Source organism: Physcomitrium patens, chromosome 24 (assembly GCF_059467195.1).
Source record: "Physcomitrium patens ecotype Gransden chromosome 24, ASM5946719v1, whole genome shotgun sequence".
In the NCBI taxonomy this organism is placed as follows: Eukaryota; Viridiplantae; Streptophyta; class Bryopsida; order Funariales; family Funariaceae; genus Physcomitrium; species Physcomitrium patens.
In genome coordinates, this window is record NC_143433.1 from 9,827,654 (window position 1) to 9,854,012 (window position 26,359).

General features: G+C 36.2%; 2 protein-coding genes, 1 long non-coding RNA gene and 1 pseudogene across 7 annotated transcripts; all 4 read left to right on the plus strand.

Moving 5' to 3' along the window:
• The first annotated feature begins 661 nt into the window (after positions 1-661).
• On the plus strand, positions 662-5,597 carry LOC112276717 (histone-lysine N-methyltransferase ATXR6). Its single transcript, XM_024508331.3, has 6 exons — positions 662-2,517; positions 2,893-2,961; positions 3,339-3,580; positions 3,964-4,064; positions 4,298-4,510; positions 4,690-5,597. The coding sequence occupies exons 1-6, from the start codon at positions 1,998-2,000 to the stop codon at positions 4,847-4,849; spliced, it is 1,305 nt and encodes a 434-aa protein (XP_024364099.1). The 5' UTR covers positions 662-1,997; the 3' UTR covers positions 4,850-5,597.
• Positions 5,598-7,081: 1,484 nt separating this feature from the next.
• Positions 7,082-8,451, plus strand: LOC149986422 (uncharacterized). Of its 2 annotated transcripts, XR_016500688.1 has the most exons (5): positions 7,082-7,223; positions 7,410-7,498; positions 7,786-7,886; positions 8,069-8,140; positions 8,315-8,451. It is a non-coding gene; the product is annotated as an uncharacterized LOC149986422 (long non-coding RNA). The 2 variants fall into 2 exon arrangements; XR_016500687.1 differs by lacking the exons at positions 8,069-8,140; positions 8,315-8,451 and having other exon boundaries at positions 7,671-7,809.
• A 9,529-nt stretch (positions 8,452-17,980) lies between these two features.
• LOC112276841 (putative zinc metallopeptidase EGY3, chloroplastic) lies at positions 17,981-22,396 on the plus strand. 3 transcript variants are annotated; one of them, XM_073531063.2, is made up of 11 exons: positions 17,981-18,183; positions 18,411-18,521; positions 18,946-19,025; positions 19,175-19,298; positions 19,541-19,661; positions 19,808-20,048; positions 20,175-20,445; positions 20,570-20,794; positions 20,964-21,202; positions 21,391-21,545; positions 21,691-22,396. In XM_073531063.2, the coding sequence occupies exons 4-11, from the start codon at positions 19,191-19,193 to the stop codon at positions 22,047-22,049; spliced, it is 1,719 nt and encodes a 572-aa protein (XP_073387164.1). In that variant the 5' UTR covers positions 17,981-18,183; positions 18,411-18,521; positions 18,946-19,025; positions 19,175-19,190; the 3' UTR covers positions 22,050-22,396. The 3 variants fall into 3 exon arrangements, with proteins under 3 accessions (XP_073387164.1, XP_073387163.1, XP_024364357.1); XM_073531062.2 differs by having other exon boundaries at positions 18,033-18,222; XM_024508589.3 differs by lacking the exon at positions 17,981-18,183 and having other exon boundaries at positions 18,221-18,521.
• Positions 22,397-23,995: 1,599 nt separating this feature from the next.
• On the plus strand, positions 23,996-25,772 carry LOC112276439 (uncharacterized; annotated as a pseudogene). The gene has a single exon (XR_002968016.3). The product of XR_002968016.3 is annotated as an uncharacterized LOC112276439 (transcript).
• The last annotated feature ends 587 nt before the right edge of the window (positions 25,773-26,359 follow it).

Below are 26,359 nucleotides of genomic sequence, written 5' to 3' on the forward strand. Positions count from 1 at the left end.
TTTCATGCAAGTTTGTTGAAAGTGGACTGACACGAGGAAGAGTTGCAGAAATGAGACGCAAAATGACTGTGCACATGACTTGAACTTATGAAAAATGTGGGGAAGTTTTTCATGTCAAGATGAACAACCCCACATTTGAGAATAAGGCATAAACGATTCCTGTCATTTCTCTGCCAACGTCAATTACTGTCCCCAGTTTTTAAAACGTCATGATAAACGTCACGTCTGAGCAGTGATCGCAGTCTGTGAGTTGGTTGGTTCAGGGAACCGTAGCATCATTGATTCCAGCTCGACGTTTACTATATCTACAAGATGAACGTTGGGGGGAACGTTAAAGAGAACACATGAGAGCTTGCTGGTGAACAAAATAGCGTGTTCCCTGCAGGCTTGCGTGGTGGAAGGGAACCAACCATCCCTCGCTCGTGTAGGACTCTGAAGCCCCTCCCCCCCCCCCTGATGCGCCATGCGTGCTCGCCTCCTATGGGACTCCATCCAGCGGTCGGCCGACACTGACCGATACCTGGGTGCCCTCGTCTCTTTACCGACCGATGGTCGTTTCACGTTTCTTTCTTTCTCTTTTTAGTTTCTTTTTTTTTTTTTTTTTTTTTTTTTTTTAGTGTTTTTCTTCTGGTGCGGGGAAGCTGTCGATGGGGAGGACTTTGTGGGAGCGGGGCATGGTCGCGATACTATGTTGTTTACATTGCTGACCCACGTCTTCTTGTCTTGGGAGCCTGAGTTTTAGGCCAATATTGCAGTGCCTGAAGGTAACCGAGAGTGTGTTGTGGAGACCACATCGCTCGGCGTCAATCAGTCCTCCTCCCTCTCCTTGCACACCTTCGCGTCGCGCATCTTTTGGGTTGCTGCCTTTTGATCTCGTGTCATTCAGCTCCTCGTTTTGCTTCATGCCCCTTTTTATTTTATTTATCTTTACATATATATTTTTATGCATATTCCTTGCCCACCCTGTGGTGTCGTGTTCACATGCTATTGCGCACTCGTGTTGGAAAGTTTCCCGTTCAAGTTTTTAACCTGTTGTGAATTCCGGTGACAGTCGGAGAAGTGCCTACTTGGTCTTCCGGTGGCATTTGATTCTTTGGCTGTCTATCAATTTAGGTTGGGTGTGTGGTTCGTGTGTATTCTGAGGAGGTTGGATTTGTGTTGTTTGAAGGTTTCATGGTGCCCCCAGTAGGGGTGCGTTGGGGTGGTGTTTGCACTGTTCATCATGGAGGACTGATTGATATTGAAATTTCTTAGTTGGTTGCTTGTCCAAAGATCAACATCTGCAGTGACTGTTACGGGTATTTTGGAAGCGTGCGAGGGTTGCCTAATATGTTGCTTGGTTTGGTTGGAGTTGTGTATTTCATTTGAGGGAGAGGGGAGATGTATTTGAGCTTTCTTGCCATAGCAGTGAACCGCACATCATAGCCGTTGTGATTCTTGTGTTGTGGTGGCCATATGCCACTACTTCGACATTGTCACCACGCAGGTACTGAGGTTATTAAGTGTAACCCTCGGAGCCTTTCACTGAAGCCCCTTTTTCCCCGTTAGTACCTATCTCCACTTCTTGATGTCCGCTCCGTTCATTCCCTTTATTCCCTTGTCAATGTCCAAAATCTCCAACCTTTTGTTTATCCTAGCTGCTCTCGGCTTTCCCATGGCGATTTCCCTGTATCGATCTCTGTTATCCGGATGTTGATGTCAAGAATTGGTTATTGCACTCGCGTAGTCTTCATCAACCTTAACCAGAAAGTCTGCGAACAAATGTCGCGCCACTGCTGTCGCTGACGACATAACATGCTGTAGGCTGGGCTGTCATATGCTTCTCTCTCTGAAGCTGCATTAGGCTTTTACGGCCATGCGTAGACTTTGTCCAATATGAGTTATTCGATGTCGGTGCACAATCCCAGTAACCGGCAATAGTGATCATTGTGATCTCCAGCAATGATTTACGGATAATTAGTTTGGAGGATTGACGACCTGTACTTCGATATACACCAATGGAGGACGAGGAATGCGGTAGGGGGAAGAGGGTGAAGAGAGTGATCGTATGCCGAAATGGATGGCACAATTGCTGTCTACCTGCTTTTGAGAAGATTGGTCCCTGCGGAACCATATCAAGAACGAGTTTCAGTCCCTGCAGGGGAGACTCATGCAAGGTGGTGTCTATTGATTCTCTCTTATATGCTCCCAAAGCCTCCCTGAAGGCTCCAAACGGCGTGCCCAAGGTCAAGGAGTCTAAACCAAGCAGGCAGTTGGTTACTGGTCAAGAGAAAGTGAAGGGTAGGGAGAACGTGAGACTTACAAAGAAAGTGACCTCTAAACTCGGGAGGCTGAAGAAGGATAAATACGACAATACACTGTGTGAGGAGTGTGCCCGCGGTGATGGAGAACAGGAAATGCTGCTGTGTGACCGTTGTGACAGAGGATACCACATGTATTGTCTGAGTCCTATTCTTCCCACTGTTCCGCTTGATGATTGGTTCTGCCCAAAGTGTTCACAATCTTCGCATGTGCAGGGTATGTCTTCTAACCTGGTCTTTAGAGTACGCAAGGTATACGTACGTTTTTCTCTGTCATGTCGCTATGTTGAGTATGACCAACCCACGAGAGGAAGTCAATGTTAGTTTGGCTCTGAAGGCACACGCTTTAATTAAATCAACTCGAGTGTTTGCCTTTTTTATGTCTTTTGTGAGCCTGTGTGGACTGAAGGCGATAGACTATTATGCGTCACATAATAGTACTTAAGTACTCGTTAAATGACGTTTCTTTCACCTTTCCCGATGGGTTTGCTTTCTTATGTTGGCAATGCCCTTCGATCATGAGCCCCGTCGTGCTTTTCCTTTGAAAGTGGCTCATGGAGATTAATGTATGCTTCTTGCGGTGTGAGTGCAGAATTTCCTAAGGTGCAGAAGAAGATTGTGGATTTCTTCCGGATTCAGAAACCATCCCCTTTCACTGCAGGTGCTCTATGACATCAGTTTCTCTTTTGTTTTGTTTTGTTTTGTTTTTTTTTTTTTTGTTTTTTTTTGTTTTTGTTTTTTTTTTGTCTTTTCTCCTTCTTCTTCTTTTCTTATTCTTCATCTCTTAATAGATATCTCTTTCCTATGGTATTCGTCCTTATTCTGAAGGGTCCTATCAAAGTCTCAATAGGAAATGTTCGGACTATCATTCACCTTAACTTCACGGTTTTCGCGGCAACACCTAATGACAACTAGCCCTCGTCTCTACTCAGTGACATGTTGAGTATTTCCTAAATCCCTTCTTAATGCTTAGTTCTCTCGGGTGCGCTTGAATCACCTAATAACGCTCAGACATTGGCTGTGATTTCATGAATGCAGAATTGAAGTGTGTAGAGACAAGGAAGAGGCGCAGACCTAGTGGAGGAAGTTTGTGTCTGCAAAAGAAAAGCCGGCGACTACTACCGTATGTTCCATGTGCTGAACCGCAGCGTAGATTAGAGCAGATGGCTTCTTTGGCCACGGCTCTCACCAGCATAGGCGTTGAATTCACTGATTCATTGAGTTATGGTTTGGCTCCTCGATCTGCCAACCGCGCTGAAAACGAGAAGGGTGGTATGCAGGTAATATAGCTTGGTTAATCTCTACACCATCCCACTACCTAGGTGCTCTCTTTTATCATTTTATCCTCTCGCTTATCTCTGGCATTTGTTTGTCTCTCTGTGTTATGAGAATAGACAGTGGAATTTTTCCCTTCTTTTGTCAATCGGAGTCAGATGTATATAGCACCTTCAATTTTAATTTCATCGAACAGGTCAACATGTGGTAATGTATCACTTGACTTAAAGGTTCAATCAGCGAAAGTTCGTTGCAACTCGATGGGCAGTTCGAGTTTCTTTTGCTCTTAATTTGCCTCTGATTACCAGCCACTTACCACAGGGGCGTCTTCCGTGTGAGAAATTGAGATTAAATTAATGATATTGTTACTACATGGCGCTGCTGGCAGGTTATGTCCAAAGAAGATAAGGCTACCCTAGATTTATGTAAGAAAATGTGCAGCCATGGTGAATGGCCACCCTTGATGGTCACACATGATTCTCGGCAAGGGTAAGAATCTAGACATTTTATTACTATACCTATGGAATTGGACTTCAACAAATGGTACAATGTTAGAGCAGGGTGGTTGGCTGATTCTGAGGCCCACGAAATATCCCGGACTTTTTGATCCTTTCCAAGGACTAAGTCTTCCTCCTCATTTCCTGTCCTTTTTATATAACCTGTCATTGATAATCATCGGCTGACCAGGTTTTCAACATGCGAATTGTGTATATGTGCTGCAGATTTGTAGTTGAGGCTGATGGAAATATAAAAGATTTGACTATTATAGCGGAGTACACTGGAGAGGTTGACTACATGCGCTGTCGTGAACATGATTCTGGTAATAGCATAATGGGTCTTCTCTTCAGCGACGATCCTGCCAAGGAGCTTGTGATCTGCCCAGATAGGTGTGGAAACATAGCTCGATTTGTCTCCGGAATCAATAACCATTCACCGTAAGTGCACTATTTTCTTTTTTCTCCCATAGATTTGCCGGCCGACACCGAGCTACTTTTCCTGAACCATAAGATATAAATCATGGTCTCACTCCTATACCTCTTTTATCTCACCAATCGCAGATCCTTTGATACTTTCTTCCTTGTAGTCACTTCTGATCTTTTGAATGCTTTTTTAGGGAGGGAAGGAAGAAACAGAACGTTCGATGCGTCCGCTACAACATTGACGGGGAGGCTCGAGCGATTCTTGTCGCCATTCGGGACATCCCGAAAGGTGAACGATTGTACTATGATTATAATGCCTACCAGACCGAATATCCTACCAAACATTTCGTTTAGATGTTGGATTCCAGCATTGAGTGCTTGTGATCACACTAAGCACAGCGGCACCGTTCCTAGCCTTACAAACTTTTGTTATAGAGGTCATTTCGCTAGACACATCACCTCATCCAGAAGGAAAATCGCCCCACTAATCTTATTGCTCCCATTCGTTAGCTCTTTTAACTGCACCATACCTGGATGATGGTGATTCTTGCTCGTAGGATATGACAGGCTTGCCACGAGCTAGTAGTTTAATTGCAGGGTTACTGTGTGATAACCTGTCATCCTTGGTCAAAACTCGCTGGACTTCAAATACTGCACTGTTAAGCGTGCAGTTCCTCCATCTGTAGGTAGGGAGCAAATTGCATTTTTTTGTATCGGCAGTTGTAAAGACTGAAGTGAGATCTCGTGGTTCTTGTTGTCACTACATTCAGCAGTTGGCTACCGTTGTACAAAGACCCAGGGTTCTGGGATTCATCATTTCCCTCACATATTTGACTTCCAGTGTCCGCTGTTCACCTCTCTCTATGTGCGCGGGCTGGTATCACAGCAGTTTTAGCACCCGTCGCATCTCTTGCGCATTCAATGGTCTCTAGATTTGGGTTGAGCGACCCCATCAAAACTTTGGAAGCAACTTGTGAGGCACTTCCTTCAGTGAGGCCAGGCGTATCTGACATGAAGCAGTTGCTTAGGTCCAGGTAGTTCGTATACCAGCTAATTCTGGACCATACTTCAGAAAACTTGGAGAATATATTATTGATTTCAATCTTGTTTTGGTAGGATTTCTCCACTAGACCTCCAAATGACTCGCACTGTGGACTTTATTATCGAAGCAGAGTAGTACCTACATTGTGCTGATCAGTTGAAGAATCTCTCACAAAAACGCTACATCAAGCTCTGTAAATCTAAACCTACACCAACACTCCATTCTCGCAACAACGAGCGTGCAGACATGTGATCCGACATGTGATCCGACATGTGATCCGTATGCATACCCGTTCGTTGTTAGCCATGCCGCTGATACCATGGGTTAGGTTACCAGAAACAGATGTTTGCATGCCACTGACGAACAGCGAAATTCAAGTAATTGTGTCAAGCTAACTGCCACGTTCAACCCAACCAGGGTCTCGACCGACAATGAGTATTGCCATTCAGTTTGCGTCCTGGCTCTTCGTGGCGCCTCTCTCTGAGAATGGAGAATTTGCGGAGCTGAGGTTTCCTGGGATTTCCAAGCGATATCCCTTTTTGAATGCTGTTCTTGCTCGTCTTTCGGTTCCTTGAACTTCAGCTCGAATGCTTGATCACGGTAAATTTAGCAGAGTTACCGAACACTGCATTCGGGAAACTCCTGGAGGATTACTCAGCGATCTGTGGGAAATGAGCAAGCTAAGTCCATCAATGTTATTGGGACAGAGAAGGTTGTCTAGGCCGAAATTCCTCCAAGGTGCTCCGTAATGTAAAATGGGGCGATCCAGCAGAGGAGAGTATGGTATGTGACTGATTTGATCGAGGGTTTCTCATGTTCCGTCCGTCAGTAATTGTTGTAACTATCCCACCCAGTGACTACATCTGCCCATGTTGCTCACATGTTTTCGGTGGATTCCCTGACATTTTTGCAGTCTTCATTTTCTTCTTGCTTTCTAAGATACAAATCTAATGCAGTTACGAGTGCTGTCGAAAGAAAAAAGCGGAATAGACACAGCGCGATTGGTTTGTGTCTACCCAAAGAGGAGCCGGCGGTTGTTCCCCTACATTCCAATCATTGATCCTCAAACATAGCTAAAACAAGTGGTCTCTTTGGCCTCACCTCTGAATAACATTTGATTAGAATTCTGTGGTTCCTAAAGTCATAGTTTTGCCCTACTTACCACTAATTGCGCTGCTCATGGGAAAGGTGGCATGAGGGTACAGAGCATCTTTTTGTTCTTTACTTTCATATCGTTTGTGTAGCTATCTTTCCATAGCAATTTGCACATAAGCTGTGGTTCTGAATTATTTCGTAACTAGATGTTCAAATTTCTAACGGGTGTATGCTGTTTATGTGAACAGTTCGATGGTTGTAATTGAAATCATTAGAGTTTATCGGCATACATTAACTCTTTTGGTTCATTGGGAAATTTGATGTGTTGCGAGGTTAACACCATGTACGTGAACTTCTTTCTCCCTCCACCTCCGGCTTCCACCTTCAGAAGAAGAATATCTGTTGCTAAACATGCTGCAGGGAGGGGAGGAAATAACGAGGCGTTTGATAAGTTCGCAACATTATCGACGTGTTTGCACGAGCGAACTCTCATTGTGATCCAGAGCATCTCGAAGGACGAGCATTTGCATGGACATAACGAATATTACGCTGCTTCTCCAATCCAGCATTTTTGAATAAAGACGGGTGAAAGTATGTGCTGCTAGACTAAAATTTCACGACTGCAAAAACCATGTATATTGTCAAATCTGTTCGTTTAGACATCATTGCCGGTGAAGTATGGGTAAAATAGCAGAAATCTCTGATATGGTATGATAACCATTTTCTTTGTTTTAGAACTCTGCTAATATAGAACACTTTTGACATATTGGTAAACAGCAGGAAGATGTTGGCATTGGATTTTCATCATGGAAATGAGTCACTTCAAGCTTTTTCAAATGAGCCGAGTTCCAAGGCTCACTATTAGGGTATAACCTGCTTTTGTTCACTCCACAATATTCTAGCCTCGACACCCTAGTCACATATTTAAGGTGGATATGTGCTGTGGCGTTATTAATTATGCCCTAATTGCTACGAGTAACGTTGCTTACCACTAACTACAAACAAGTCATAGTCTCGTCATTGTGCGTGCTACGCCAGCCATGATGCAGGGGTAGCCTCGGTACAGCAAATGTTGCAATGATAATTGCCTGTCGATATTTCCGTGAAGACCATCGATTCATCATCAAAATCTCATTGAAAGGGAAACATGCAGCCACAGGAAGTGGGTTCAAGCTTTGGAACTCCGGTGACTTCATGCTTTCTCTGTTGGGACCACCGATTTTGTGATGAATCCAGTCAACCAAACAACAAATGGTATGACACTGACACTAACTTGAATCTTGCTTTTTTGCAGATTGTGCTAATCTGTGACCCCTGCACTGTGCAGTTTAAACACACAAACTCAACTACTTTGATCAATTTATTCCTTCCATTGAGAGCATATCTCAGCAGTCTGACACTCTTCAATTTAATGTTGTGTGCTGTCCATTTGACAGACTTTGCATTTGAGCAGCTTCAAATGCTGGATGTCAGGAGTAAACAAAGGCACTTGCACATCTTCATGACTTGTACGTTCTCTCCATTATACCCTATTAAAATGGACTCAACGTTTCAACAGGGAATTGTGAAATAATTTCTTTGAAATGTACACGCATACATACATAATTAAGTAAATAAATAAATAGCCCTTAGTCATACCTTCAAAGCATAATTTCAAAATTACTACCTTGAAAGGTGAGCAGGTACTTCCACAGAGCTGGTTATCATTAAATTCAAATTTTGAATTTGAAAAAGGACTGAAATGGTATTTTATTTTTATTTTTATTATTTTTGGATGTTTGTATCATTTTTACCAAATATATGTTTTGAAATTTCTCCTAAAATTTTCAATTTACAATCTAGAATTTACTAATAAATTTGATTGATATCTATTTGAATCAAAGAATTCATAGTTTATTTTATAATGGTTCATTATATTTGGTCTTCAGATTTTAATTTAATAAGTTGAGAGTTTGTTATGTTTATGATGTGACTTATGAAAAGTGTGTAATTTTGATTGCTTGTACAAAAAAATATTTGAAAATATTTAAGTGTAAACTTTATAAGATATTATTGTAATTTTTTTTCTCCCTCTTTATTTACGTATACAATGCATTATTTGTTTATTAATATTTTAAAAATCTTATACATTATTTTATAATATATATATATATATATATATATATATATAAATGTATTTTTTTTTATGAAACAATTTTTATTTATTTGTTTATGCTAAATATTGATAGATATAAGTGAATAGAAATCTATTGTACAAACACTATCTAATTTAATTAATAAGTTACCTTCATTTTAAGTCAATTCTATGAAATAAAAGACTTATTTTTATTAAAAGCAATAATTTATTACTTAAGTTAATATAAAAATGCTACATGTAAAGAAAAGAGCCATCTTTGAATGTACATTACTAATGTGAATATAGTACTACATAGGAAATTAAAATATATTTTAAAAATATATATATTTTTATATTTAAAAATAAAATAATAATATATTTAATATCATTAATAATTTTCAAAGAAAATATATACGAAAATAGAATTATTAAACATCACTCAATTAAAAAATATATTTTTAATAAAGTATTTATAAAAAATATTAAATAAGAATTACAATCAATTTTGTAGTATTTGATACAAAATATTATCAATGTATATTTTTCTTATAATAATAAAAAAATACAGAAAAAATGTATATAATGATAAAATATTATATTAAATAAATTATATTCATGCGATATTAATTGTATTAAATATATCTAAAATTATTTTTAAATGATTCTTTGATTCATTAATAATTTATTTTAGTTTATTTTATTTCTTTTGATTTATAAAAATCAATATATATATTTAATAATAGTCACATAATTTTTATATTTAAAAATTAGCTAATATTATTTTAAAAATAGAAATTGAAACCTATTGAGATATATAAAGTCTGACATTATTAAGTTATTCATGTATTTAAACTAAAGTTTTAAACTGACAATCTAATCTTTAAGTAGGTCAAATTTGTACTACATTATAAAATAATCTAATATTCAACTTCTAAAAAATCTACCTCAAAACAATATATATATATATATATATATATATATATGTATGTATGTATTTTTATGTGGCAAATATAGAAAAAATTCAAACAATCAATTAGGATAATCAAAATTATTTTAACTTATAGATTTTGGTTTATAGAGATTTTATTGATAAAAATTATACAAATTTATGGATATATTACCAAAATTAATTGACAACTTCTGCATTTGTTTGCTATTCTTATATATTTTTTCAATATATCAAATATCCCAACTATACATTTGTTTAATCCATAAATAAAAAAAAATGACCAACATTGTGTATCATAACTAGGATTCATAATAATATGGGCTTCTTCTTAAAATATAAAATTTATGATAGACTTTAAAAACATTATACCAGAAAAATATGATTTAATGTGTAAACCAGTTGTCAAACTTTTACAATTCTTCTAGAAATTTTGACTTCAAGTGGACTCACAAAATGTCACATTACTTCAATGGCAATGCTGATTTTTTTAATATAAATTACAAGGTTGCACAACAATTTGTTGCTAGTCAAAGTGATAAAGTTCAAACTAGCGCCTCATTAATTAAGATATTTAGTATGCTTTTTTTTCTACTTGATTCTTATAAATCCCTGTAATACCAGACAATCAATTTTTCTAGCCCATCAGACAAGACATCCTTAGAAAAATTACTGAGCTTTCTTGGATTGAATGCAACAAACAGTAGATAAACCTTGAGAGTCTGTAAGTAGCAAGACTGTGACTCTACACAGATTTGCAATTTTGTTTAGGACAAGGAGAAAAATTTGTGCAAATAAATAATTTTACTGGGCAGAGTAGAAAAGCAATTGAAATTAGTGGAGCTACACCAAATATTTAGAATATGCCTTTGGATCCTTCAAAATCAACAATCTACCAAACCATATTGAGTGAATTCAATGGTTGTTTGATTACATCCATAGAAATCAAAGCTTATGATTATATCCATAGAAATCAAACCTATACTTAGAAACTTTGTAGCTTTAGTGTTTGTTTATTTATTAATACGATTTTTTTGTAAAAAAGCAGAAAAGAAGAAGAAGAAGTTGAAGGTTTATTTTTATTTTTATTTATTTATTTCCCTACCTTTTTGAAAGGATGCAAGATTAAAGTCACATAAAAAATTCATAGTAAAAATGTGTAGAGCATTGAGTAAGATTAGAGGAAATGAAAAATTCAATTGAAAAACAAGAAAGAGTTGAACATATGTAGAGTCAAGGTGATATTGCACCTCAAGTGTTAATCTTAATACTAAGTTTGTGCTTATGTAGTAAATTGATGGATAGATTCATATGATGAGGTCTTTTCTTAAGAAAGCACCAACATCCAATACACCTTCTTATTCTCATAGTGTATTGAATATTCTAACTTCTTTCTTTCATTTACTACTTGTAATAGACAATTAGAGGTAGTAGAAGGCTCTACTTTCAAAATTTACTTTTTCTAAGGCTTTATTGAAATATTTGCAAATTATTTGGTAGTTGAAATAAAGCTGACTTTTATTATTTTTTCTTCAATCTTCTACCTCACGAAGTATAAATCATTTTCAAAATGCTTGGTCTTATCATAAAATATTTGATTCTTGGATAGCTTTATTAAACTTTGGTTATCAAATCAAATAGTAGTTAGAGTTTGTTTCTCAAATTTGAGTTTTTGTATTAGACTTCTTAGCCGTATGGCTTTATATGTTATATTAGCCAACTCATTGTATTTAGATTTATATGAAGATCTAGAAACCATATTTTATTTTTTTACTACACCATGAGACTAGAGTGTTTTCAAATTTGCATATATATGCTCCTATAGATATTGTTTTGTTTGGATCATTGTTGTACTTTGGTCAAAATATCATATCATTATATATTTCTCTCCTTTTGAGAATCATAAGTCCAATGAAGGATATTTGCATAGATAATAAAGGAAAAATTATATATATATATATATATGTATATATATATATATATATATATATATATAGTTATTAAAATGAATGCACATATCTATTTAGCATAGAGATTATAAAACCAATATTCTATCTAATTTTGATTAAGTAATTTAATTCTCTTAGAAGTCTTTGATATATCCAAGTATCTATAGAATTGGTACTAGTAATTTTACAAAGTTTAATAATATTTCATAATAGAATAGCTTTGGGATGGATATCCACTATATCATGCTAAAAAATGAGGTACATGATGTATTTTGTTTGATTAAATTGTATATAGTAAGTGATTTGTATGAATTAGATGTCCAATTTTTTTTGCATAAATCATAGATTAGTCATGTTTTAGACATTGATAAGTTAATGTTTGAGATATTGTATTCTTTCTATATGCAACCTTATGATATATAAGGTGTCTATGTATAATATGATAATATTGATAAGATTATAATATTAATAGAAATAAATGTTGGAATCTATTGTTATTCAAAGAAACCTCATGATCTCAAATCAATATTAATGCAATTGTATCAAGCCCTTGGAATTTGCTTCAAGCCAAAAAAGAAGCAATTCAATTTATAGGCTGATTTTTCATTATGAAGTTTGACACATTTGTGTAGTTGTACCATATAGACATCTTTTGTGAGTTTGTCATTCAAAAACATGATAATAATATCTTTATATTGAATTATCCAATTGTGATATGTAGCCATTGTCGTGATTATGCATTGACTCTCATTATACAATGGATGCAAATATTTCTTGAAAATTTATATCATAGGTTTATTGAAATTTATCCACAACTTTGTTGACCTTATATAAAGGAGGTCTTTCATTAATATTTGATTTAATTTTAAAGAACCATCTTGCTATTATTGAGCGGATGTTGGCTAAAGATTGCATAAGTATTTAAGTTTTATTTTCTATAATCAAGAAGAATTCTAAGTTTATTGCTTGTATCCAACAACTCTCTATGACAACTTCATTATAAAAAATTGACTTTCTACCTTCTTTTATGTTGCCAATGAAGGATTCCAAGCCATTAAATTTCATATAGTTATTATGCATGCAGGATTGTTGGATTTTAGATGAACAATGAGGTTTCAACATATTGAATATAAGCAATATCATGTGATAATACAACTATATGGTAGAAAATAAAAATATGGATGTTATTATAAAAGAGCCTAATAAAAAAAAATACTAAAAAATTAAAGATAAATGATAAGAAGGTAGTAAATATTTTAGTCTTAATGCTATTTTTTGTAGAAGGAACTTCTATTTATTTTTTAGGAAAATTAATACCTCAAATTAAAGTAAATGAGATAAGTAAATAATAATAGAAATCTATAAAAAAATTAATAATATTTTAAAGCAAAAATTATCTCAATTATGAAGAAGTGATATTTAGTGAGGATTGGTTGTGAATCTAAATCAAAATCAAATTCCAAAGTACAAAATTACACATCTATGGCAACTCCAAGATTTTTTTATCAATTAAAGAGTGATATTTGAGAGCAAACTTATGAAAAAAAAATTTGAAACTTGGTTTCATGTCATTTGGATTAATATTGAGGTTTTGAAAGATTTTTAAAGTTGATGATGTACTTAAAGGGATTAGATTTTGAAAAATAAAAATGAGTTAATAAATTTGAGGATTTTATGAGTTTCATAGCATATTTACAAATAAAAATTTGAGAGTTTGTAATTGTATTTTTTGTAAATTGTGAATGTATGTAAAATATTTGAGGTGAATCTAATAGTCAAATTAAAAAATATAAGAGTTTTTGTAGGTTATGGTCTTAGATAATTGAAATTTAGAATTAGTAAGGGATTTTGTGATCTAATATTATTTGTTAGTTTGATTGAAGTAAAAATTTAAGAAAACAATTTAGATTTGATTACTTTCATGTAATTCAATTTTTGAAGTAATTGAATAGTTTAATAAGGAGAAATCTTTGTTGAAAGATCAATATTCAAGTTGGAAAAGGAGAGCAACAAACAATCAAGAGGTTTTGGAAGCTTTTCTTACAATTGATAAATCCAATTCTTCTTAAATTTTGTGTGCTTATTAATTACTTGTTGATTGAATTTTAAATAAAATTTTATTTAAAATCTATGGTTCAATTAACATTCATTGAGGTTTCAAAAAGCTATAATAATTGATTAAGTTTTGTTTAAAATTTTCTTAGAGTTGTTTAGGATTTGATTAGAATTAGTCTAGGATTTAGGATTTGATTAGGATTTAAGATTTTGCTAGTATTTCATTAGGATTGGTCTAGAATTTAAGATTTGGTTAAGATTTAGGATTTTATTAGAATTTCATTAAGGTTGATCTAGGATTTAGAATTTGGTTAGGATTTAGGATTTTGCTAGGATTTCATTAAGGTTTGATCTAGGATTTGGTTGAGATTCATGAAAAATTTAATTATAATTTTAATTAGGATTTAATCTAAGATTTGATTAAGATTTAAATTAGAATTTCAAATAGGAATTAATAAAGAATTTATCTGGGATCTAATTAAGATTAAATTAGAATTTTTATTAAAATTTATTTAGAATTTATTTAAAATTTCTATTTTTACTATTTTAAAGAATTTCTATTTATTTCTTTAAAATTTTATTTTTCTATTTCTTTATGATTTTTTATTATTTATCTTTAAAATTAATTTATGACTATTTTTTATCTTTTTATAATTTCTTTTAAATTTACTTTAGATTAGTTAAAATTTTATTATAATTACTAAGGATTATTTAAAGCTTATTTGAGATTCTATTACACTTGGTAGGATTGTTGTTACATTTCTATTTATCTTCCACAACTAGGTGCATGGTGCATTGTCAAGCAAGAATACACATAATATGACAACAACATGTTAGTTGATGGTACAAGTGTAATCTGATAATCTTAGGGTGATATAGATTGTCTACGGTAAGTGCACAAAGACAATGATCCTAATTGCTCAATTGACTACAAGGATCTAATTTGTATACATTTTAGGCCCAAAAAAAGGTTATATGAGAGTTGCCCTCAAACTAGGTTATCTTATATTGGTGTATGTATAATTGAGGTGCCACTAAGTTGTGTCTCTGATTGGACATATATTGTGTTAGTTGCCATATCTCTATAAATTTCAAGGTCTAAAAATATATCATAATCTTGATCAAGTGCTTGGAGATTTTTAATAAAATTTAATCTTCTAAAAATCTCACATCTTTTGATATAATAGCATGACATGTTCCTAGATCGTAATATCTAAAGCCTTTGGCCCTATCATTTCTATTGAAATACAAAAGTTTCTTGAATCTATCAACAAGTTTTTCTTTGTCAAGTTTTGTATATATTATGTAAACAAGTGATCCAAAAAAATTTAGTAAAAAAAAATTAGATTTTAGTCTGGTGAATATTTTTTTGAGGATTCTATCTTGATCTTGCTTTATTGATTGTAAATTCAAGATCGTACAAGCTGCATGTTGCATCTCTACCTATAGATTTTTGAGTAGCATGTGATTAAATAAAAAGCATTGCATGATGTCGAAGATAGCTCTATTTCTTTGCTTGGTTGAGGCATTGTATTGTGAAGTATATGGTTGCGTTACTTGGCAGTAAATTCTATATAATTCATACTAATTATTAAATTTATTTGAAGTAAAATTATCACTATTATCAAATTATGAAATTAATCATTTTTGGCGGCATTGGTATTTAATAGCTTAGTGAAATATACAAAAAATTTCAAAGCCCTCACTTTTTATTGTTATAAAGTAAATAAATATTTTCTTTAAAAAATCATCAATAAATGAAATAAAATATTTTTTTCTTTCAATAAATTTTACTTAAAAAGGCCTATATATACTAATATTTACTAGATATAATATGTAGATTGATGAAGTGGTCATACTCTTAAGGATCTTGGTCCTTCTTTACTTCTTTACTAAACATATTTTATAGAGAATGTTGTTGATAGAAAAATATGGCAATCTTATGACCGCATTGTGATCCATCACACATTGCATAACTAAATAGTTAAAATTTCTTAATTTGTGGTGCCATATCATGGCAAATGATGTAGGCAATGCCAAAGAATCATGAATGGTGGTTATGCCATGTGCTTTTGGCTTCCAAATCTTGAAGCAGTTCAATAACATATCTTCTATCATATATAATCCATTATGTGATTGTCTGTCTATTCTAACTATTATGCAATCTATTTTATTTTTTTATCAAGAAAATGTCTTTATAAAACTGAAAAACAAATCATCTTTTAGTCAAAAAACCAAAAAATAATAAATTTTTAGTAATATTAGGCAAAAACAAAATATGGTCAATCTTTAAATTTTCTCTAGATAAAATCCGAATGACTATATTTTCAACCCTAATGATACTATGCCAATACCTTTGTGCTAAGATAACTTTGGTATCTCTACTTGGTTTTAGTAACAAAAAAATAGATGGATTTCTTGATACATGATGAAATGCACCCAAGTTAAGGAATCATAGTGTTGTGCTTTGTCTAATCTTAAATAGATTTACTCTTGCAAAGCAAGCCTTGACAATTTGAATAACTAATAATTTCTCTTATAGTTAATTTTAATGAGGTTGATCTTTGCAATTAATTGGATTATACTTGAAAAATTTATCAACATTGTTTATATACACTTTAGGCTTATGCTCTTGCATCCTCAATTCCAAATCACATAATTTATTTATGATACTCTTCAAATTTGATTTCTTGTCCATTTTTTTAACTCAAAGTAATTTTGCTAAAGTTAATTTTGGTGAAAGTTGCCTTTGTATAATTTGATGCTTCTATGTGTATTACCACTGTAATAATAGGCATCCTCTCTTTGATTTGCATATATAGATTAACTCAGATAATTGCTTCTTGTACTTGATTGATAAGAGGTCTTTGTATTGGTATTGTGGCTTGTGTTAACATGATAATAAGGACCTTCTTCCAATTGTTGATGGTTGCTACTTTATTATACTTCTAAGTATAATTATTGGATCTATCACTATAATCTTCTTAATTTGAGTTTGATCCTCCTATCATATAATCTTCTTAAATTCTTGAAACTTAACAAAGCCTTGTTTTTTTTTTCTTTGCTCTTTTATACTTTTCTTAATATCTTCTTGCTTAATGGTCTAAGTTATAACTTAGTACAAGTGAGAATATATGTAGTGTCAATTAAAAAAGAAGAATGAGATGAATATATTTAGTGAAGGTAATATTGCATCTCAAGTATTGACTATGGATCTGAGTTTGCGCTTATGTGATAGATGGATGGACAAAGTCATAAGATGAGATCTTCTATTAGGAGAGCACCAACATCAAATAAAATCTGCATCAAGGAAACAAAATGCTTAAGGTAGATAATTTATTTCTAATAACTTAAGTATTTCAACATATATCTAATAGATGTAAAAATAGGAAAATACCTCCATATAAAAAAATAGAAATCAAGAAGCTTTTCAATATTTACACACTATTTGATTCAAAAAAAAAAAAAAAAAAAAAAAAAAAATTATAAATGTTTTAGCTAAAGATTTTCTTTGATCTATTTCAAACATATAGGCCAACCTAATTTCGACTAGTTTTAGATTACAAAATTGAGAATCCAACTTTTACAAAATTGTGATGTATGGCATCTATTAATGCTATTAAATTTCACCTAATTCTATGCAACCTATAGATGTAAATGTATACATGAGATAACAATAATTCAAACATTTGGTTATAAATATTCCACCATGTTTGAGTTGGATTTTTACCACTATTCTTCCTTATTTCTACTCATCTCCAAACAATATTTTTCACATCTTCCATCTTCTAATCTCACTCCAACAATTCCCTAATTCACCAATGCATAACCAACCATTGCATACATACAACTCTACTTATGCAAAAATTGATTTTTGAAAATTTACATAAACCCATTCCGAATTTAGTAAACTATTTATATTGCTCATAGTTTAACATCATTTCTACAAGGCCCCAACTTATTTTTGACCACAAAATGCCAAAACTACTCAACAAATAAGCTGGCAACCTAATGGAAATACCCCACCATATAGGTCGAAAATGGGGGGTGGTCGACAATGTATAAGCTACCTTGTGTCAATTAACGAAAATTTATTTTGTGAAAAAACAAATATATATATAAAATCTATGGGTGAAAGGATGGCGCCTACGCCAGGATGAATGCCGAAGCTAAGACAGTCGCGTCGCGGCGCGTCGCGACTGCATTCAATGGCCAAATCAGTGACGCGGCCACCGCGAAACAAAATCCTGAAGCTGGCTGGCTGCCGACCGCCAACCATTGTTGTATCCTGGCGCTGCCCATTTGCCAGAGCGCTGCGCCACGCATGCTGCCATGTGGGTTCTTCTGGTCGCTTCTCGTCTTCTCTCGTGACGCATTCTCACCTTCGCTCGGTCCCTCGCTCCACCAATCGCCCGCGCCTTTTCACCCGCCGTCGATGATTGTTTCGTCTTGAAAACGGCACTCCGGTGGATGCTCTGTTCTGACGTAGGCCTCCTTGCTGGGGTTGTTGAGCTTCGTGTGTGTGTAAGTGTGTGGAGTGTTCGTTGAATGTGGTTGCAGTGTTTGGAGTTGAGGATTGATTTCATCTGTGGGGTTGCGACATCTTGAATTTTACAACCCAGTTTGTGGAGAAGGTCGAGTTCAGTGCTGTCGCTGCAGATTGAGACCGTGTGTGTGTAAGTGTGTGGAGTGTTCGTTGAATGTGGTTGCAGTGTTTGGAGTTGAGGATTGATTTCATCTGTGGGCTTGCGACATCTTGAATTTTACAACCCAGTTTGTGGAGAAGGTCGAGTTCAGTGCTGTCGCTGCAGATTGAGACCAAGGTGAGGCTTCTGATGAGGTTGAGTGGGTGCTTTTCTCTTGTTGTTGTTTTTTTAAGCGTTTGCCTTATTTTTTCTGGTTTGATGAGAATTTCGTATGAGCTTGCTGTTAATGTGGAGTTGAACTTCCAGCTTCTTCCTTGCGAATTTGTGGCGACTTGGTGCAGGATGAGTTGTTCTCTTGATAATGTGCTCAGAGATGCTCTTTGCGGATCATCGTTATTATGATTTCCTTTCCTTTCCTTTCCTTTTCTTTTCTTCTCTTTTTGTGTTTGCAGATCTGCTGCAAATTCTCCATGTTTAAAGCGGATTTTTCTTGCGTCTTGTGGAATCGCATAACAACAATGCACGTGTAATGGTGATCAGGAGTGTGGAAGACTGACCGTGTGCAGCTGGGTTGTATTGGATCTTTGGATTGGATGGACAGGGGCTTGTATGTAATTTTGAGCAGAGGGTTTGCGTTCCACTCGCAACCAGACTTTCGTAAGAATTCGCTGGAGTGTGAAGGTACGAAGGCTGCTCCTAACAAAAAACTGAGTAGTTTATCAAATTAATCAAAGCCCTAACTGACACATCAGAACTTTGAACATCGCTTGGTTAATCCTCTTTGGCTGCTCCAGCATTTTTCACGGCTGAAAGAAAATTCACCTGCACAGGTTTTACACTTACGAAATGGCGTCGGTGGCCCTCCAATCGCTCACTGTACTCAAGCTCTTCACGCCCTTGCCGAATGCAAGTAATCAGAAGCGGAGCCGCAATGTAGTATTACGTCCTTCTCAGGTATGGTTCGAAGTCCCTCCCCGCTAACACGGACGAGGTCAGCAACTGGATGCTGCTAGGGAATTTCCATGATGCTGATGGTCTCAATGAGTTACTCTAGACTCGGTCATTCAACTTGTGCAGCTGACAACATAATCATGTAAAATTTCCCATGTATATTGCTTGTAGTTGTATTTTAGGAACAGAGGAATTTAGTCTTTCACCTGCTCATCATACCAAGCTTGCATTATGTTGATTATCAGGTGTGTGGGCAGCGTCTGGCCAGTGGGAATTTTTTTATTGACCCTTTGAAAACCAGGCGCACAGTTCGGCTTCTTGCAAGAGCCGAAGTGAAGGACGAGAAGAAAGATTCTCAGTCATCAGGTGACCTGTCCATCCCGTTGATTTGGAGCTTAGGTTTTAATTTTGGTCTTTGCATAGTGGTTTTCTCCTTGCCGCATAGTAACATTCTGCATTTCAAAGCTGAGACTTGAATTTCATTTGTGATTTTGGGTTTCATGTGACAACAGTGGAAGACAGACCAGCGGAGGAGAAAGACCAACCGGTGGAGGAGTCCAAGAAGGAAGAAGCGGTGGAGAAGAAACAAGAAAGAGATTGGAGGCTGGATGAAGATTTCAAAAAGTTCATGAGCAATCCATCGATTGAATCTGCTTTGAAGCTGGAGAGGAAGCGCGCTGAGGAAAAATTGCGAGACCTTGATAACCAGGATCAGGGAAACTTTTTCAAAGGAATAATCAATAGTGTCGTCAGGTATGTCTTCTGCACTTCCTCCTGACATGTTGCCGCGAGTTCCTCGTCTCGATTCATTTATGATCTATCAAAAGCCTGTTGTATCCCTTCCTGTTACGTCTTGTAATTTCATGGTAACTTGAACAGGAGGTCATTGCAGCGAGAGAAAGAGCGACTTGATAAAGCTGAAGCGACATTCATTGCTTTAGACCTTAGCAAGGTGAGGAGTTGTTTTGGCCTTGATACATTCTACGCGAACGATGTCCGGAGAATGGGAGACGGGGGCATTGTCATTGGAAACTTGCGAAGGCCCTTGGCGGAAGTCAAACCTAAGCTTGAAAAGAAACTCGCAGAAGCATGTGGTCGGGAAGTAGACCTTTGGTTCATGGAAGAAACTGTTAACGATGAAACTAAACAAGTAATGCTTCGCCCTCCTAAACTTCCAGCTTTCTTTCAATTTCTTTAGTATGAGTGTTCTAGCTGGACCCTAGAGTGCTGGAAAAGTATACTAGGTCGTTAAGGATAAACGGTATTTTTTTCAGGTGTGCGTAGTACAACCGAAGGCAGAAATTGACGCACAGTTTGAATCGCAAAGGCTGAGCACTTGGACAGGATATTTCAGTGCTGCATTGCTAGGAATCACAACCCTTGGCACAATCAGCATTATGAGTGGTTTCTTTCTGACGCCTGGTGCAACTTACGATGATTACGTGAGCCGCGTTCTTCCCCTCTTCGCTGGGTACCTCGGCATTTTTGGCACCTCGGAGGTAAATTTTAGCATTTATGTATCTCTTAAACGAGTCGAGTTATTCAAAAATTGCATTGCAAGCTGCAGCACTTCGCAATTGACTTTGTTATGAAACTTTTTCTATGAGCTTTTGTTTTTTGTAGGGGTCCTGCTTACATTCCTAATATCTCTCTATGTCAACTTCTCAGTTAGCCACACGGTATGTGGCGTCGAAGTATGGGGTGAAGCTGAGTCCAACTTTTATGATTCCATCGAACTGGACGGGTTGCTTGGGCGTAGTCAATAACTACGAGTCCCTCCTCCCTAGCAAGAAGGCCTTATTCGATATTGCTGCAACGCGCATCACGAGCTCGTATTTGGCATCCTTGGGCTTAGCCATTTCGGCGTTCTTGCTTGATCAGAGTTGGAATGGTGGAGAGAATGCTTTGTATGATCCGCAAGCCCCTTTGTAGTACCAACTCTTAGATTTCCTTTTCTTGATTTAAAATCATGCTAAACTGAAAATGCACATAAAGCTTTGTTTTGTGAAGGTTCCTTGCCGATTGCATACATCATCGGTTTGTAGCATGCGTGTAAAAGATTTGCTAAATCTAGTTGTCTTGATTTGCAACGCAGATACATTCGCCCCCAATTCTTCTACAATAACCCTCTTCTCTCATTTGTACAATACGTGATCGGGCCATATAGCGATGAGCTTGGCAACGTACTCCCTCAAGCTGTTCCCGGACTTGGAGTTCCGATTGACCCTCTCGCGTTCGCCGGACTCCTCGGTACATGTCAACTGTGTGTGTTCGTGTGTTTTTCTTTTCTTTTCTTTTTTTTAATCTTTGCATTGTATAGTTGAGAACTCTCCACTGTTTTTGATATTTTTGGAACTTGATACTGACCAAGGTCCTTACGATCAATATCTTGCAGGTATCGTTGTGACCTCCCTCAACATGCTTCCATCAGGCCGTCTTGAAGGTGGACGCATTGCGCAAGCAGTCCTGGGACGTCGTCTTGCCGGTCGCCTCTCTTTCTTCACGTCTCTAGGCCTCGGTTTTGGTGGGGTCACTGGCAGTGTACTCAGCCTAGTGTGGGGCTTCATTGCGACCTTCTTCCGCGGCGGTGAGGAGCTCCCAGCACAAGACGAGATCACCCCCTTGGGTAATGAGCGGAAGATCTGGGCCATCGCTCTGACTGTCATCTGCTTCTTGACGCTCTTCCCCAACAGCGCTGGTACCTTCCCGAGCGCCTTCTACACTCCGCCATTCTTCCGTGGAGACGACTTCTGATTCCAAAACAGCAATTCACTTCTCGATTCCCTCACACAACACAAAACACACGACACGGACTTGTACGTATACCAGTTTCCAGTTAATCCCAGTGCTCAACTTTCTGCTGCATACTTTGTATTTTACTAAACAAATCGGTTTCTTCAAATGTAAATGTTGTAGAGCTTTAATAGATTTCTGGATGACAGCTCCTATGACATCGCTGGCTTCCTTTGTATTTGCCCCATGCTGAAGAGCATGTGTATCTTTACCCATTTTGGCTTACAAACACTCAAGCTGTAGAAATGGTTCACCAGAAAAACAAAACCTGGATGTGTACTTATTGTCGCATTCCATTTCACACTGAACGATTTTTCTCGTGGCAAAGTGTTAGTTCAGTTATTTCGAGTCTTTGATGGGCTGCTTTATACATTTAGAAATCTGTCATCTAGAAATGACAACCATAAGTAGATTGATGAATTTACAAATTGGAACAAAGTATGTGATTGATTAAGTGTGAAATATGCATTAGGAGGCAATGGAACTTTTGTTTGTGGGTGATTGTTGTATTCTGAGTTGTTTTCTTGATGTTGTCCTCTTAGTTTTTATCTCACAAATGAGAGTATATGTTTAAAAGTATTAATGCATGTTTTCAATAATACAAGTGCATTACAAAAAAAAAGTATCACGTATATTTATTTATTTATTTTTTAGTAATTTTCTAAAATTCAACTTTTTTTCTGTGAATTGAATTATTTTCATCCTTTTTGATTTTTTTTTACATGTGTGATAACAAACTATCTTACTAATAATTCAAGGTAATTTAGAATTCAAATCCAATCTCTGAACACGTATGTGTTTTTTTTGTTATTACATCATAATGTCTAATATGTGGTATTTGTTTCATAATAAGAAAAGACATGCACTCACTTTAGATTAATCAATAAAGTAGTGTATATTGTTGTTGAAAAATACAACCATAATTTTTTTCTAATATATACATTTAGCACAATACTTACAAATGGGCGAAAGTATATATGACATGATATGCAAATCTTACCTAGAAATACAAAATGACATACTTACAAGTTGATGTACACATATTATAGTTTATCCTTTATTTAAACTTTTTGATGTGTAGATTTTATCCAATAATTATGAAGTCCAAAATATTTAAACATAAATTTTTAATTAAAAAAAAAATTAAGTTGAAGTATTAACATATATTTCAGCCAACAACAATGCCATAGTTGTAGTAAATGACAATGTATATTATGTATCATGAACTTATCAACTAAAGACTTCCTTGTTTTACTTATATGCTGTATATTACTATGTTATAGCATTTACCTTTATGTATATATATATATATATATATATATATATATTACAATGTATTATTGGTATTTAATTTTTTAATTTTTTACATCTTTTTAACATGTGGATTTTTTTGTAGCACCAATAAGTCATCTACAAATTAACAATATTTAAAATTAAAAAAATTAAAAAATGAAGGTGCTATCATGATATTTGAATTTGTATGAGCTGAGCAACAATTACAGTATTGCAACAATTCTACAAGTTAACATACTTCAACCATTTTTACAACTATTAATTTCAGGTAGAATAATATATTACCTAAAATTCAAGAAGTATACAACTCAAATCCTATTGAAAAGTCATATAAATAAATTGATTAAAAATGTAGAAACCTTATAGCATAAAAAATTGACTGACATCTCAATTATATTCAATGCAACAAAGCTATAAAACATCAAAAGACTAACAAAGTCAATGTCATGTAGCACAAAAATAAATCGTTATGAAAAAATAAAATAATAAGCAGATAAAAAAAATCATAATTATGGTAATTTTCTCATAGAAACCAAACCAAACGCTGCAAAAACACTCAAACAAAAACACACATTTTTCTGACTCTTGAAACAAATTAACTATGCACTGTTTTCGTTCAAAACACACCCACCTCATTATTTTACAAAGTTTGCAACCAACCCTACAATCTGAACGATAGAATGAATGAATTATTCTCAAACTTATCGTTCTTCTCACCCCTCGTCACCACCAAACTGTCTCCTCAAAAAAGAAAGCAATATAATGCAAAAGCAAGAGGCAAAAAAGGAGTTCGTCATGAAGCAAATAACACAAAAGGGAAATGGGGCTCCGAAGCAATTATCCCACACTTGGCAACATCCCCACTCGCCATCGTTTTTGTGGATTGCACACGATGTGTGTGAGCACGCCACGTTCTGGTTTCGCTTTATTCGCAACTCTCCACACAAGCAAGCTTTCAATCCTGGTTCAGTTTCTGTAACCAAGCCAGCGTCTCGCAACTCACTATTATAATATCCTCATACTTTTGAGTCTGAGTTGTTGTTGTTTTTATTGTAGTAGGAGTTTGCTGTAGCTTGTTTGATATACGGTTTCATCTTCTTGTTCTAGTTTTGGGTTCAAATCCAAATTTCTGGAGCCTCATTTTGTGTTGATCTAGAGCTACGAGTGAACTGGTTTTTCTTGATTTTTCACATTTTTGATCGTTGTTGTCGTTGGCTATGGCGATGGTTATGCTTTCTTCTGGTTTGACAGGATCGAGTGCTCTAGCTTCTGGTAAAAATTTCAATGTCAGAGTGCGCAGTTGTAGCTCCGGGCGGGGTGTAGCTCTCGCAGGACCAGCTCGTGCCATTTCGACGCACCGGAAGCTCGTAATGTCCGGAGCGAGCACACAGTTCTTCACGGGTCATGGATTTGTTAGTCTTGTGAGTTGTTGTCGTGGTGGTGGTGGTGGTGTTGTTAGTCGGAGAGGAGCTGCTGCGAGGCGAGGGGTTGTGACCCCACGCGCGGTGAGCGCACCTGCGACCGAGGGAATGAAGAGCTTGTACATAGCGGTGGGAATTCCACTCGTGCTCGGCTTCGTGGACGCCATCTTCAACAGCCCGTTGTCCAAGTGGTACTTCGACCTGAAGAAGCCGAAATGGCAGCCCCCGGGCCCCATCTTCGGCGGTGCATGGAGTCTGCTGTATCCCCTCATGGGGCTCGCGTCATGGCTTGTGTGGGCCGAAGGAGGCTTCGCCAAGCAAGCCGTCCCGCTCACGCTCTACGCCATCCAGCTGGTGCTCAACCTCGCATGGCAAGCGCTCTTCTTCGGTGCTAAGCGCCTCGGCGCCGCGTTCTACGACATCCTGGCTCTGGACGTGGCGATCGTGGCTACCATCGTCGCCTTCAAACCCGTCAACGAAGTCGCGGCCAATCTGCTGAAGCCCTATCTCGCATGGGTGCTCTTCGCGACGGCCTTGAGCTGGCGCCTCTGGGACCTTAACCGCGACCTCACGGTGGACTCCAGCGCTCCTCCCGCAGCGTCCAGCGCGAGCTAAACCCCCTCCCCCATTATTATCACTGTTTCCATGTCCACGACTTCGTTGCGAGCTGCCGTGAGTATGCATTTCTCTCTGCCTCGGCGCGGGGCGGAGACTCCGATGCTCCGCGAGTGTGAGTGTGAGTGAGCGAGTGAGTGAGTGTACAGATTTGTAGCACCAAAGCAGAAGAAGCAGAAGCAGAAGAAGAAGCCTCGGCGTGCCAATTGTACATACCTCGGCGCGGCGAATGAATGAATGAATGAATATGCTTCAGTCTCTCTCTCCGCAGGGCTCACCATGGCTCCTCTTGTACTCCCATTTTGGACTTCATATTATTAACGTCTCTTCCGAAACAAAACAAAACAAAACAAAACGCGCACACTCACAATTCAATTCAATTCTATTGCCTTTGTCTGATCTAACCATGTGTTGCTTTTTTTAAAGAAAGGAAATTGAATGTTGTTGTGTGGTGTTCTCCAGCTTCTACCTTCGGTGTGTGAAATACATACATAATAAATATATATAGTGTTGATTTCAACACCCACAGTTTCATTTTTTGTTTGTCTCTTTTGTTTTTTTATTTTTTTGTTTTATAGATATAGATAAATATTTAGCTATATATATTGATGGTTCATGTACTTTTGCAATTAGATGACTTGGAATACCTTCTTGTGTATGTTCCATTGGTGATTTCTTTGTCTTGTCATGTTTGTTGCATTCTACAATATTATTAAAGTTTTGGTACCATTACAATTGAATAGCAGAAAATAGAACATAGATTATACAGTTGTTGTAAGGAAATATGATGTTGATATTGATTTACATTTCAGAATTATATTTGGCAATTAAAATTTCTAACATCAAACTATTATATTGAGTGTACTTATTGAAAACAAATACTATGGCTGACATACCTGGTTTTGTATTCTAGTAAATAAAATAATACTTATTATTACAATG

Coding starts and splice junctions, on each gene's coding strand:
- LOC112276717 (XM_024508331.3), top strand. CDS start 1,998: ATGGAGGACGAGGAATGCGGTAGGGGGAAGAGGGTGAAGAGAGTGATC. Junction 2,962..3,338: donor ACCATCCCCTTTCACTGCAG/GTGCTCTATGAC, acceptor TCATGAATGCAG/AATTGAAGTGTGTAGAGACA. Junction 4,511..4,689: donor GGAATCAATAACCATTCACC/GTAAGTGCACTA, acceptor ATGCTTTTTTAG/GGAGGGAAGGAAGAAACAGA.
- LOC112276841 (XM_073531063.2), top strand. CDS start 19,191: ATGGCGTCGGTGGCCCTCCAATCGCTCACTGTACTCAAGCTCTTCACG. Junction 20,446..20,569: donor TTAACGATGAAACTAAACAA/GTAATGCTTCGC, acceptor TATTTTTTTCAG/GTGTGCGTAGTACAACCGAA. Junction 21,546..21,690: donor CGCGTTCGCCGGACTCCTCG/GTACATGTCAAC, acceptor AATATCTTGCAG/GTATCGTTGTGACCTCCCTC.